Raw genomic sequence first — 14,054 nt, 5'->3', positions numbered from 1 at the left:
AGTGTAGGTAGGAGTGAATAAAAGCAGATGGAGGCATGCTTTCCAGAGAACCACTGACTGTCAGAAAATGTGTAGTAAGTTTGTTACAAGTGGGACATGAGCTCTGACCCAGTTGCCCAGAACAGCATGTCATTTTAACTGCAGGAGCAAAATTTATAAATCAATACATGAACATTATTCTGTGATTTTTTAAAAAAGAAAAGATTATGTCACATAATTGCATTTCAAACTAGAATAATGATGTAGAATTAAAAAACATTGTTTTTTAAAATAGGGCTAAAAAAGAAATAGAGCACCAAGAATTTATGTTCTTATTAACTGGAGGAGTTGGCCTCAAGAGCAAATACAAGAATCCAGATCCATCTTGGATACAAGATAAAAGCTGGGATGAACTCTGCCGTGCAAGTGACATGACTGCTTTTAAAGGACTACGGTAAAACAGAAAATCTGCTGTAACATTACTAGTTTTGTTTCCTTGGGGTACAAGCCCTCTCCAATAAATGTAGGGGGGAAATGAGTGCTAGGATGTGGCTTTCCTATAGTCAAGGTCTATATAAGGTGACCTTAGAGCCCCTCTCCAGCAAATAACAAGTAAGTGGACTTCTGCTCCCTGCCCTGGGCCCCACCCCATATACCATATTTTTCCGTGTATAAGACTGGATTTCCCCCCTAAAAAATAATGTCCAGAATTTGGGGGTGTCTTACACACAGATCTCCCCCATTTTCTTAAATCGGAGTCCCCAAAAATAGAGGGTGTCTTATACGTGGGGGCGTCTTATAGACAGAAAAATACGGTACATACTGTTAGTGCAGTAGTGATATTGCCATTGCAATCCTCCTGCCCTACAGACCATCTAAATTCAATGAAGCAAGACATAACAACTGATACATGGCAACAACTTCATTGGCTGCAGATGTAAGAGGTTTGGCATAGGTAGAACCACCCACTTCTGGCCTGCCTACTGCCCAACAAGCATGATGATAGGACTTCTGGCACCACAGCAGCAATCTGTGCTGGGTGCCTGAGGACCTAGAGCAATTTTGAAGCTACCACGGGGCCCCACGCTCCTTGTGGGTCGCCCACAAACACCATGAACTCTAGAAAAGGTTGACATCTGGAAGAGCTCTTACTAAGTGGAAAGCTGAAGTCTAAACATTTCTAGTTTACACTTTCTGTAGGAGTCATATAGCTGAAGAACTCAAAGAATGGCGTAAAATCTATGACAGTAAAGAACCCCAAAATGTTCCCTTACCAAAACCATGGAATACAAACCTGAATGAAATAAAGAAGATGATTGTTCTTCGATGCCTGAGACCTGACAAGGTAAAATATATGAACATAATTTCAAAAATGAAATAAAATATAAATGCGTTATTGGTTTCTTTAAGGCTATTTCAAATATTCAGATCAATTTAATATTAGTTTCTTTAGGAAGATTGCTCTTAAGCTATGAGCTGAGTCTACCTATGTGTGTATTACAGTCATTGACTACAAGATTTAGATTTCTATTTCTTCAAAGTCCCTAAATAGTTACAATTTAGTGGTGCTAGATGAAACAAGCTAGATTTTATGTTTTTTGCAACAAAATCCTATTTTATGCTGAAGATTTCTTTTAAAACAGATTTCACCTGCTATAACCACCTTTGTGACTGACAAACTTGGAAAGAAATTTGTTGAGCCACCACCATTTGACCTAACAAAAAGCTACTTAGATTCAAATTCTACAATCCCACTCATCTTTGTTCTGTCTCCTGGAGCAGATCCTATGGCCAGTAAGTTAAATGTTGCGGTGCATTTTTCTTTTGAATCAGTCTTCCAGTTAAGGCTCTTATTCACCATGTGTTTCTGAAAGATTAATTTGAAACTCTGTATATTTTAAAATCAATAAAAATTACTTAATATTTTTTTACACAAATCTGATTGTTAGTCATCTGCATTGATAAGTGTAAATGAAATGATACAAATAGCTTCAGTTTTGTATTTTGTACTCCGCCTTTTCCAATTAACACAGAATAAAATATTAACACCTTTCATGACAGGTCTTCTGAAATTTGCAAATGACAAAAATATGATTGGAAACAAGTTTCAGTCCATATCTCTGGGACAGGGACAAGGACCAATAGCGGCAAAAATGATTAGATCAGGAATGGAGGAAGGGACTTGGGTTTGCTTACAAAACTGCCACCTTGCTGTCTCCTGGATGCCAATGTTAGAGAAAATCTGTGAAGAGTTCAGTGCTGAAACTTGCAATAGCACTTTCAGACTCTGGCTGACTAGTTATCCATCACCCAAGGTACTTTTATTTCCCAAGGATCCATTAATGAGTGATGTAACAAGCTATAAAATCATGTTGTAGGTTTTCCATGAGCGCCAAACTGTCCCATGGGTCTTCATTTCCACCTGGCGTCCAAGGCAGGAAATGCATGAGAGTTGAGGAATTTGCAGCTACTTTCTTTCCTCACTTAGTCCATCTCCTGCCTTCATCTGCTTTGTCCTGTGACCTCTTTGTCCTGTGACCTTGGCTCCTCTTCTTTGACGATTTGTGTGAGTGTCTTGTCAACTGCGTACTTATAAAACAATTTTATATTCTGTACTAAATAAGAGGTGCGTAATCTGTAAATGGGACGCAGGTGGCGCTGTGGGTTAAAGCCTCAGCGCCTAGGGCTTGCCGATCGAAAGGTCGGCGGTTCGAATCCCTGCGGCGGGGTGCGCTCCCGCTGCTCGGTCCCAGCGCCTGCCAACCTAGCAGTTCGAAAGCACCTCCGGGTGCAAGTAGATAAATAGGGACCACTTACCAGCGGGAAGGTAAACGGCATTTCCGTGTGCGGCTCTGGCTCGCCAGAGCCGCGATGTCACGCTGGCCACGTGACCCAGAAGTGTCTCCGGACAGCGCTGGCCCCTGGCCTCTTAAGTGAGATGGGCGCACAACCCCAGAGTCTGGCAAGACTGGCCCGTACGGGCAGGGGTACCTTTACCTTTACCTTTAATCTGTAAATGATCATGCCTTTTGCTAAGTTTTTCAGCTCTTCCTTTTTTAAAGAGAAGGATTCTCTAACACCACCATCTGAGTCAGTGTGCCTACTTTGAGTAGGACTAGCATTGAATGCCACCCTTTTTATACACAGGGTGAATATATTCATGTTGCTTTTATTAAATTCTCTTATCAAGGCCTGTTGTTCTGTAACAGTCAGAGGTTGAAAGGAGAAGCTTAGGAAGTCATTTTAAAGCCCCACCCTTTCCCATTTGGGGCATGACTTCTCCATGATAGCTCCTGGGACAAACTGGGAGGCCCCGTAGACCAGGTTTGTCTGGGGGGGGGCAGAGTTTCCCTGTCCCCTGGTGTACTTTAAGGTTCTCAATTGTTTGTTTGCATCTGCAGCTTTACCTGCCACACACATCTGATACTGTCTGTATGCAGCCTTGTGGACATCTGGCAGTCCTATTTTGTCCCTTGATCTGAAGACATCTTGTGCCTGAGATATCAGGACACAAAAAGAATAGAAATATTAATTATATGACAATATGTTACATTCTTGTTTTGAACCACTTTCTATATCAAATGATTGATCAGAAATAATAAATAATAATGGAAATCTCCTAATGCGTTTCTGTTGCCATACTTGTTTTTCCTAGTTTCCAGTAACCATTTTACAGAATGGTGTTAAGATGACAAATGAGCCTCCTACAGGCCTTCGGTTAAACCTGCTTCAGTCCTACGTCTCTGATCCTCTTTCTGATCCTGCCTTTTTTGCTGGGTGCCCTGGAAAGGAACAGGTAAATTTTCTCTCAAAAGTTGTTGACATGTTAAGCATCCACAAAGCTTCTGGGCTGTTTTGCTTGCCGAATACTGTTGTCTTCAGTATGACCTTTAATTTTAATGTTTAAATTACAGCAGGGTTGCATCTTTCGTAGGAGTTACATTTGAGGGGATTGCAAGTTAAATGTTTTGGCTCCCAAATGCCTCAAACCTGGAAGTGAGTGTTCCGGTTTGCGAACATTCTTTGGAACCCAAATGTCCAACACAGTTTCTGCAGCTTCCGATTGGCTGCAGGAGCTTTCTGCAGCCAATCGGAAGCTGTGCCTTGGTTTCCGAACGTTTTGGAAGTCCCATGCAACTATCCCTACCTTTCTGAAGCCAGCACATTGAGCAGGCCTTGCTTAGGGGGCTCTGAGAGGCTCCTGCATGATCTTGTGGGAGCCTCCCCAAACCCACAAGAGACCTTCCCAGATTCCAATAAGCAAGTCTGAAAGCTGTTTCCAGGCCTAGGAAAGAGCAATTTTGTGCAATATCAGTTGGCCAGTTGCCAAGCATGTGAAGCTGTGATCACACAAGTGAAATGTGTGCAAGTTGCAAGTCAACTGTACAGTATAGACCTATATTTTGCATGGATGTATGGTGCCTGTATTCTCCATAGTTTGTTTTACAATAGCTTCTGTCAACGTATATTCTATCATCTACCTGTTAGCATATATTCTCCCTCTGCTAGACAAATAATTTGTAGGCTTTCCATTCAGCTGCCTTCTACTTAGAAAATGAGGAGGAGGAGGCCTATCTCATCCTTCTTTCAAATAGTTCAGGGCAGCAATAATACCACCACCCCATTTTATTATGGCTGAATATAGTGTAAAATACTAATTGCAATAGAGAAAAATAAACTTTCTTTTTGAGTATCTGTGAAGGAATAGAACTTTCAGTCATGTTGCATTGTGTAGTACAATGGTTGATTTCTCCTTTAAAAGCTCTCCTGCATAGGAGTTAAAAATTGAAAGTTAAAAGTTAAAGGGGATGTTCTGCCCAGGAAATTATGCTCAGGGGAGGGTCAAAGGAACTCTAGGAACTTGGAAATGGAGGAGACATAGGCAATTGAAGTTCTGGAGGTTAAAGGATGTTTAGTGGATGCAGCCAGAGAAAAATAAAGATATCCACTTAGGTATGGACTTACTGACTGCAGTGGGACTCCTGAGAAGTATCAGTATCATTCAGGATAATGAGTGATATCATTTAGCATATTAGAGTTGCCATATTTCAAAAGGTGAAAAGAGAGAGAGGAGTTTTTGAGCTATTTTTAAGGAAAATTGCTGACACTGCTGACATGGGTTGCCATACATCCAGATTTCCCTAGACATTTCAGCAATTTCTGCCCAGACACTGTTCCTGACAGCAGATTTCCAGCTGTGTCCGGGAAATTTTGGATGTATGGCAACCCTAGAGTATATATATTTATCCTAATATATCTAGTAATATACATGTATATACCGTATTTTTCGCCCTATAGGACGCACTTTTTCTCCTCCAAAAATGAAGGGGAAATGTGTGTGTGTCCTATGGGGCGAATGCAGGCTTTCGCTGAAGCCTGGAGAGTGAGAGGGGTCGGTGGGCACCAACCCCTCTCGCTCTCCAGGATTCAGGAAGCTCTGCGCAACCCTCGGGAGACCGGGTTGCGCAGAGCTGCCTGCAGTCCCGGGCTCAGCACAGCTCTACGCGGCCATCGGGAGCGGGGTGCGAAGTCCTGTCCGGCTCCCGATGGCTGCGCAGAGCTGCCTCCAGTCCCGGGCTCAGCGCAGCTCTGCACGGCCATCGGGAGCGGGGCGCGAAGTGCCGTCCGGCTCCCGATGGCTGCGCAGAGCTGACTGCAGTCCCGGGCTCAGCGCAGTTCTGCGCGGCCATCGGAAGTGGTGCGCGAAGTCCCGCCCGGCTCCCGATGGCTGCGCAGAGCTGCCTCCAGTCCCGGGCTCTGCGCACTTCTCCCCATCGCCAGCCCCACAAGTGCGCCTTCCCGCTGTTCCCCGACCTGGTTCTTCCAGCCCCGCTCCTGGGGGGGGAAATAATTTTTTCCCCTTTATTTCCCCCCAAAAAAACTAGGTGCGTACTATGGGCTGGTGCATCCTATGGGGCGCAAAATACAGTAGATTGTAGATTGATATACTTTCTTCAGCTTTGGTTACATTGTCCTATTTCCATTTGTTTTTATTTTCTAAAGCGATGGGAAAAACTGCTCTTTGGAGTCTGTTTTTTTCATGCTCTTGTTCAGGAGAGGAAGAAATTTGGGCCTCTTGGATGGAATATTCCATATGGATTTAATGAATCAGACTTGCGTATCAGTGTAAGACAGCTTCAGGTAAAGATATTTATTCTTTCTGCAGCACATCTAGGCCTTGGTAAAGAGTCGTAAATAGGTTTCACTTGTGCATTAGGGTCCCAATGATGGTACAAGTGTTCATCCGACCTTTTGCACAGGTACCAAGACTTGTTGTCAACAGCAATTTGGTGATGTCTGGGAAGTTCTGTGTAACACAGCTCCACTGTGTAAAGGAATTTGGGGTGGTTTGTGCAAAAAAGGGGGAGAGTGGGTGGCAGTTGTTCTTTATGAAAGATCCTGAGGGATCTCAAAAAACAATACCAGAGCCAGTGTTAGCTAGAACAGTGTTCAAGATTTGCTTGTTTGTTTGTTTGTTAAAAAACCACAGGACTGTAAGTACACTTGCCAAATAATAGGATGTTGCTTAATCTGTAGCTGCAGACTATAGTTTCTGTATGCTGAAACAAGCCTTTAGCAGTTGGCTAATCAGCAGTTAGATATGCTATGTTAAAGTTATTCAAATACTAGATTCTGATCAAAGAGTTCATATATGAATTATGCACCTTTCCATCATACAAACCATCTGCAAATTAGAGCAAATAAGAATGTAAGGTATTATTGTCATGTATAGCCTGGATGCTTATAACAGTAATTTCAGAAGCTCCCTATGCAACTTCATTTGTATATTCAGCAATGGTTATTTAAATAAAGCAACTGAATTATTTTGAAAATCTAAATTCAATGTGGTTCACAAAATTTCTATATTATATGTAGGGTTTCATCCAATGCTAGACCTACTTAAAAACTGAAATTAATGAACAGGTTTAACTTGGGTCCACTCACTTCAGTGGATCTGCTCTGAGCAGAACTAGCATTGGATATAACCAGTAATATTGATAAAATGTGATATGCATAGAATAAATTCATCGATATTGCCCAAACTTTGCTTATCTGTTGTATTATGAGCAAGCCATATCATAGTGCAAAATTGTTTAAACCCACTATTTTATTTCCACTTTCAGTTATTTATAAATGAATATGAACATGTTCCATTTGAAGCAATATCTTACCTTACGGGTGAATGCAACTACGGAGGGCGAGTGACAGATGATTGGGACAGACGCCTACTACTAACTATGCTTGCTGACTTTTACAACCCAGAAATAGTTGAAAATCCTCAGTATTTCTTTTCTCCTAGTGGCAGTTACTATGCCCCACCGCGGGGTACCTATGATGACTACATTGAATTTATTAAGGTACTGTCTTGTTTCTCTGTACTTGGGTCATATACCAACTTTACTTCAAATAGGGGTAGGGAATGAGACTTGTGGGACAAATCTTTATCTCCCAAACCCCTGTGGGCCAAATTTAAGGTCACACTGATGTTAGGTGAGGTGACACTTTGAAGCCTCAACAATTGCCTTATCCTTGCAACTTCAAAGTGCTGTGCAGGTTTCTGTGTAACAGACTTGCAAGGAGTCTGGTGTGGCCTTTTGAAGCTCTGATGCTCAGTTGATCTTTGAAACTTCAGAATCCTGGTCAATCAGCTGATCATTGGAGCTTCAGAAGCCAGGTGTGTGTCATCTTTGAAACTCTGCAAAGGGCTTCTGAATCCCTATTAGCTGATGGGCAGTACTACAGAAACCCCTTTTGGCCCAGCTCAACCGACATTTAACTACCCACAACTGATATATGACACCAGGTGATTGTTAGGTGAGTGTGGATTGGTCACGATGACTTAGTGAGCCAAAGGGGAGGTCTGGCAGGCCTAACTAAGCCCCCAGTCTTGATGATCCCTGTCCTTGACTTAAAGGGACTCTTTCTGAAATACTTAGTAGCAATCCAGTCTATAATGTACTTCATGTGGTTTGTCCTAGAATCTCCCTTTCAGTCAGCAGCCAGAGGTGTTTGGATTGCATGATAATGTAGATATCTCAAAGGATCTCCAGCAAACAAAAATCCTCTTTGAATCTCTGATCCTGACACAAGGAGGAAGCCATCAAGGAGGGTCTTCAGGTGGTGGTGACACTGCTTTGTATGAAATTGCAGATGACATCCTGAGCAAGGTATTTAGTCTTTCCTAAAGAAATTTCATGCTCTTCAAGCACAGACCCTTCCTTACACAATGAGTTTTCTTTGCAGAAGGGGGAGACTTTGTGATATTTTTGTATTGGTACCAATGCTGAAATTGATTGTGTGTTTTAGGAGTACTGAAGCAAGCACATAGTACGAGATTCATAGCAAGATCAGTTTCATCCTTCAAATCTATAACTTCAGAAAAGTGCTACTTTTCTGTTTCAGTCACCATCAGGTTTCAGCCCCACACAGGAACCTGGTTAGGATTCCTGAAACAACCACATGTTCATTGTGTTCATATTGCCCCATCAACAATGAGACTTAAAAAGAGTAAAACGACAGTATTAGTCACAGCAATATTAATCTGTGCCTCACTGGCTCATTCGCCTGTGTTGCTTGTTTGTGTATTTGCACTACATATGTCAAATGATTTATTGAGTTCCGCTGTGGTCCCTAAAAAGCCACCTTCAATTCCCATCTGAATTATATGACAGCACAGAATTATCTAGAAAGTGCGCAAAGAGGTAATGGTGGTGATGTTGGCAATAAGAATTTGACCATCATTCATTCAGCATGAGCTTTCATGTCAACTTATTATGTTATCACAGAATTAATAAATGAAAACCTATTTACCTATTTACATTTGTCAAAATGGAAACAAATATGTCAACATTTCTAGCTTCCAAGTGATTATGATATTGAAGCTGCACTTCTCAAGTATCCTGTGAGATATGAAGAAAGTATGAACACTGTGCTAGTACAAGAAATGGAGCGCTTTAACAAGTAAGGGGAATTATTTTCTATACTTATATTTTACGGCATTATTTTTTTTAATATATTAAACTCCCATGGATTTCATTAATCCATGTAATCTTACACTAGAAACAGTTGATTTTGTAGTACAGCCATCATAACATTGTAGTATCATTTTTGAAATTAGTGGATACAACATTTGCAGGCCATTTATAACTGGTAATTTTAGTGATATATCTGTGTTTGTGTTTCTGCATATTTAGTTTAATACGAACCATACGTACAACTTTGGTGAACTTGAAGAAAGCCATTAAGGGACTGGTTGTGATGGATTCTGAACTGGAAGCCCTTTGTGGCAGTCTCCTCGTTGGAAAAGTTGCTGAGAACTGGGCTAAGCGTTCATACCCAAGTCTGAAACCACTGGGAAGTTATATCCTTGATTTCCTAGAAAGGCTGAAATTCTTACAGGTAAAGCAAGAAGTATTGTGTTACTAAATACTGTAAATTTCTAATAAATGAATTAGTTTAATAAGAAAAAATCATAACATTTGGAATGTATTTTGGAAATCTTGTCAGTAAAGGAGTTTTTTACCAGCATAATTTACTTACATAAGTTTGTAAAATATGATACATATATAGCCAGTAAGTTAATCTCCTGTTCTTCTTCTAAGGAATGGTATGAATCTGGAAAGCCCTGTGTCTTTTGGCTGTCAGGGTTCTTCTTCACGCAAGCATTTTTAACTGGAGCGATGCAGAACTATGCGCGAAAATACACTGTTCCTATTGATCTACTTGGATATGAATTTCAGGTATAACAAGCTGCTTAAGCCACATTTTTCAGATTGGATACAGCTTGCTACTAATCTTTGGTGTTCATATGCTGTAAAGGGTTTTATACCTGTTCCTCTTTTGTTGTGTGAAGTCAAGCACTTGTTCAGTAATATAGCTGACACAGATCCAAAGAAAACTAATTTCATATGCCCAAGGGGACTTTGGCTTATATTTCTCAAGCAGTTGCCAGGCCAAGTGGTCTACAACTTTTGAAGTTAAGGGGACTTTCAGAAGCAATTGTGCTTACTTCCATACTAGAGCCCTTTAATGCTGTTATAGGAGGTTGCTTTTCCATAATTAGCTGGAAGTGGAATTAAAACAAAGCATTTAATATAGTGCTGTTTTATCCAGCAGTGCCCTTTTCCGTAACCAAAATCCTTCCACAAGGGTTACTCACAAATAAGTTGTTGTTGTTGTTGTTTAATCGTTTAGTTGTGTCCGACTCTTCGTGACCCCATGAACCAGAGCACGCCAGGCACTCCTGTCTTTCACTGCCTCCCGCAGTTTGGTCAAACTCATGCTGGTAGCTTCGAGAACACTATCCAACCATCTCGTCCTCTGTCGTCCCCTTCTCCTTGTGCCCTCCATCTTTCCCAACATCAGGATCTTTTCCAGGGAGTCTTCTCATGAGGTGGCCAAAGTATTGGAGTCTCAGCTTCAGGCAAAGAGCCTTTCCATGGTTAATTAAAAGTTCCTATTAGCAGGGTTGTTGTTTTTTACTACTACTACTACTACTACTACTCCACTACTACTACATGTAGCAGTATACTGCCCTTCTGCCCATGGGAGCCTTGGGTGAACAATCTTCCTATATACATAAAAATGTAAGGCTATCATTGGGCAGCCCCCATTGGAGAATTTGTAGTGCCTCATCACAATCCTGTATTTGCATGAAGTCAAGGCGGAGGAGGGGAGCAAAAGAGAAGGCAGGTTTTAAAATGGCAGTTTTAAACGACAGCAGAGTTTTGAATAAAGCAGGGATGGAGGGGACACTGAGGAGCTGTGAGGATATGCGCGTGTGTAAAGGAGTTGGGAGGGAATGGAAGGTCCAAAAAAATATTAAAAACGTTAAAAGCAAGAATACATCTCTAAAGCCAGAAAACGTAGGGAAACAACATCAAGTTGCTAAGATTGCCATCAACCATCACGTTTCAAAAGTCCAGGTGAACCAATATGCTTTCAGTCTTCTCTTCTTCTAAACACCATCAGGCATACCTCCCCAAGGAGAGAGTTCTACAAACAAGGGGCTATCACAGGGCTCATAGCAGTCAGGCACTGGAGGCATACTTCCTGTGCTGTCAGTGTTCTGGTTCTTCAGCAAGCACAGCAGATGAAGTTTTGTGAGTCAAGGGTACCTTCTAAGTTGCAGTACCAGATGGTTTGAATGTTGTCAGCTATCTCCATAGGCTAGTCCAGACCCCCAAAATCTTTGCCTCAGAGACCAAGCAGCTCATTGCTGGGAGTAGCTGCTGAACAGTATTGAAAAACCCTTGCTCTGTCATGCCACATCTGGTTTTCTTCTCTGCCTGCTCCAAAACCAGCCCATCATCCCATCTTAGCCCATGTTATGACCCTGTGGCCCTTCAGAGACTTGCCTGCCTGTTCCTGAATCAGATCCTCTCTGTGCCCTGGTGCACACTTTTGTCTCTGAATGCTGTCAATGCCTGTATAGCAAAATTTGTTTAAATTTAAAATGTAGAGCAGAAGAGGTATAAATTCTGCTTTATTGCAAGACTGTTTGGGGCAAGTAAGATGCCACTCTTTCAGCCATTGTCAACAAGAAGCAGGAGATGGGTAGGGCCTGCAAATAGGAAATTTTAAAATAAAGACATAGGAGCACCGAAAAGCCCCTCTGTTTGTGTTGGAAAGTTTGGTGCCATAATAGTGTTTCTAACACCACCATCAACACCACAAACCGTCTGAAAAAACAGAGCAGGATAAAAAAAATGGAACTGCAACTTTATTTATTCTTTGAAAATGTATTTCTGTTTTGTTTAGGTTATTCCTAAGGACACTTCTAAAGTTGCTCCAGAAGATGGTGTTTATATTCATGGATTGTTTTTAGATGGAGCCCGCTGGGACAGAAAGAAGTTAGTAATTCAGTAAATGTGCAGTTAATTGGCATGTGTTAAAGTGCTTTCCCATGTCCTTCATGCATGCTAATATTTAATTTCTTTTAATATCTTGACATATTTTTAATATTGAAATAATATTTTAAGACTACAGTACTTTCCTCTATCAAATTAGATTGAAAAACAATATGAATGTATTTGTTCTACCCATCGAAACACTTTTTATAAATATAGTCATGTATATTGACTATATTGATTTGAAGACAAACTTCTGCTTGAAATATTTGAAAACATTCTCAACAGTAGTAATATTCCTACAGCATGTTACAATATCAAATCATGCTTTTAAATTGTTTTTAAGCCGGCAGAGGGTGTCCTTTTTCAGCCTGAGCACCAGATGGCAGAACTGTCCTATCCACTATGGGCCACTTTACAGTGGTGGGTGGGGCCACTCACTTGTCTATTCAGTGATGTCAATATTATGATTTTTTATTATTAGATTTATATCCCATCATTCCTCCAATGAGCTTAAGGCGACATACATATTCCCCTCTTTCCCTGTGAAGTAGGCTAGGTTGAGAGACAATGACTGGCCCAAGGTTACCCAGTATGGATCATTGGTACATAGGGATATGAACCCTGGTATCCCAGGTTGTAAACCATCATTTTAACTGCTTGCTGTCAGTGATGATCAGCTCATTGGCAATGACAGCAAGCTCTCCTTTGTCCATCTGCAGATGCAGCCAAGCATCTAGCAAAACTGTCTCCAGAAGAAAGGTTTGTAGCTTAGGGCCAGCCCAAGACATTTTGACAGCTGAAGTAAACCACAAAATGGGACCACTACCCTTCCACTGGCAAAGAAGGGGTGAGTGAAGATCTAAATCGGGAACAAGCTCATTAGCTTCATTCGCTCATTAGAGCACCCAGAAAACTATTTTGGAGCAGTTGTTTTTTGAAGTTCAGGTTTATGACATATTTTAAGTTCAATCTTCCTTTCTTCACAACACTTTTTTCTTTTTCTGCCCCCTTATTTCTATTACACTTTCTTTTTCAGATCTTCCTTAGTATCTATGCCAGTATTATGTGTGTTGTGTACAATTGTTTTTCACTGTTCATTTTTTTTTCTTTCATTAGAGGACTTCTAGCTGAACAATATCCTAAAATACTCTTTGACGCAATGCCAATTATATGGATAAAGCCAAGTAAGTAAATTGAATATTTGGCAAATAATTAACTGGAAATGTCCCATCCTTCTGTATAGTAGATCTCTTTCATCTTCAGTGACCTCTTAGATTGCTTTGTTTGCACTTTCTGACTATATATTTTATTTTTTCTGTTTTCCTAAATATCTGGAAATCTTCTTTGGAGAAGAGATTTACTTTTTTCCTTCCTGTGTATTCTTTTGCTGACTTAATTTGAAATGCATGTTTTAAATCTGAATCCTGGACATAGTTTGGAAACTAACATAAATATTTTTCTTTTGCTAGTGACTGGTAAACAAAGAAGAGTAGCATTTTGTTTCATGTTCGTCCATGTAGTGTCCTATTCATTAGGATAACATAAGCATGACAAATGAATTATAATTATTATTTAACCTATTTGTGCATTACTCCTGAAATAGAAGCAATATATATATTAGTTATCAAAGGGCCATTATTCCAGGGCTAAATGTGTAAAGAGTCTGGTTGGATTGCATGTCGGTGAACTTAATGGTGAACTTAATGGGGTAAACAGAATTGTAATTGGGTCTGTGGCTCCCAAGTCAAATCTATGGGCTCACTTTCAGACTGTCCTTAAATAGATAGTATGTGATTATTATCCAGCACTGCATTCTTTTACTTCAGCATCTCTGTTAAACTTTAATACCTTTTGACAATTCAGAAGTTAATAGTATTTGGAAATCAATGTATTGCTGCATATACGTTAAGGTCAATTACTCAGCTCTCTACACATGTAGGAGCTTGGATGTACATGAAGACATCATTCAATATCAAAGCTGAAAAGCCAAGCAGCAATGTCATCTGTAGTACCTGTTACAGAACTACATGACACCTGCCTTCCCCACTCGGGTGCCTTCTAGATGTTCTGGACTATTTTTTACTATGGGTGGAGGGTTGGTTTTTTGAATGCTCTCTGATGTTAAGCTCAAGCAGACTCTGGGTGCTGTTGGATCCAGTCCTTACTTTGGCTGCACTGGTGTCATGCAGAGTTCCTGTCACTGGTTTAAGATGGTGCCCAGTT

The 14,054-nt window shown here is 40.8% G+C and overlaps 1 protein-coding gene across 2 annotated transcripts in view; it reads left to right on the top strand.

Annotated features, from left to right (window-relative positions):
* DNAH12 (dynein axonemal heavy chain 12) overlaps nt 1-14,054 on the top strand; it is a 94,021-nt gene that overhangs the window by 78,028 nt on the left and 1,939 nt on the right. For both annotated transcript variants that reach the window (XM_079964927.1, XM_079964926.1), the window contains 13 exons: nt 275-433; nt 1,180-1,324; nt 1,623-1,773; nt 2,041-2,294; nt 3,635-3,775; nt 5,983-6,120; nt 7,104-7,337; nt 7,959-8,147; nt 8,837-8,940; nt 9,174-9,378; nt 9,582-9,719; nt 11,740-11,831; nt 12,948-13,015. In XM_079964927.1, the coding sequence (XP_079821053.1) occupies nt 275-433; nt 1,180-1,324; nt 1,623-1,773; nt 2,041-2,294; nt 3,635-3,775; nt 5,983-6,120; nt 7,104-7,337; nt 7,959-8,147; nt 8,837-8,940; nt 9,174-9,378; nt 9,582-9,719; nt 11,740-11,831; nt 12,948-13,015 (2,018 nt within the window). The remainder of the gene's footprint in view (nt 1-274; nt 434-1,179; nt 1,325-1,622; nt 1,774-2,040; nt 2,295-3,634; nt 3,776-5,982; nt 6,121-7,103; nt 7,338-7,958; nt 8,148-8,836; nt 8,941-9,173; nt 9,379-9,581; nt 9,720-11,739; nt 11,832-12,947; nt 13,016-14,054) is intronic.

Source organism: Podarcis cretensis, assembly GCF_951804945.1.
Source record: "Podarcis cretensis genome assembly, chromosome: 2".
Lineage (NCBI taxonomy): Eukaryota > Metazoa > Chordata > Lepidosauria > Squamata > Lacertidae > Podarcis > Podarcis cretensis.
Note: the sequence above shows the minus strand (reverse complement) of the source record. Positions and strands in the feature narration are given on the sequence as shown.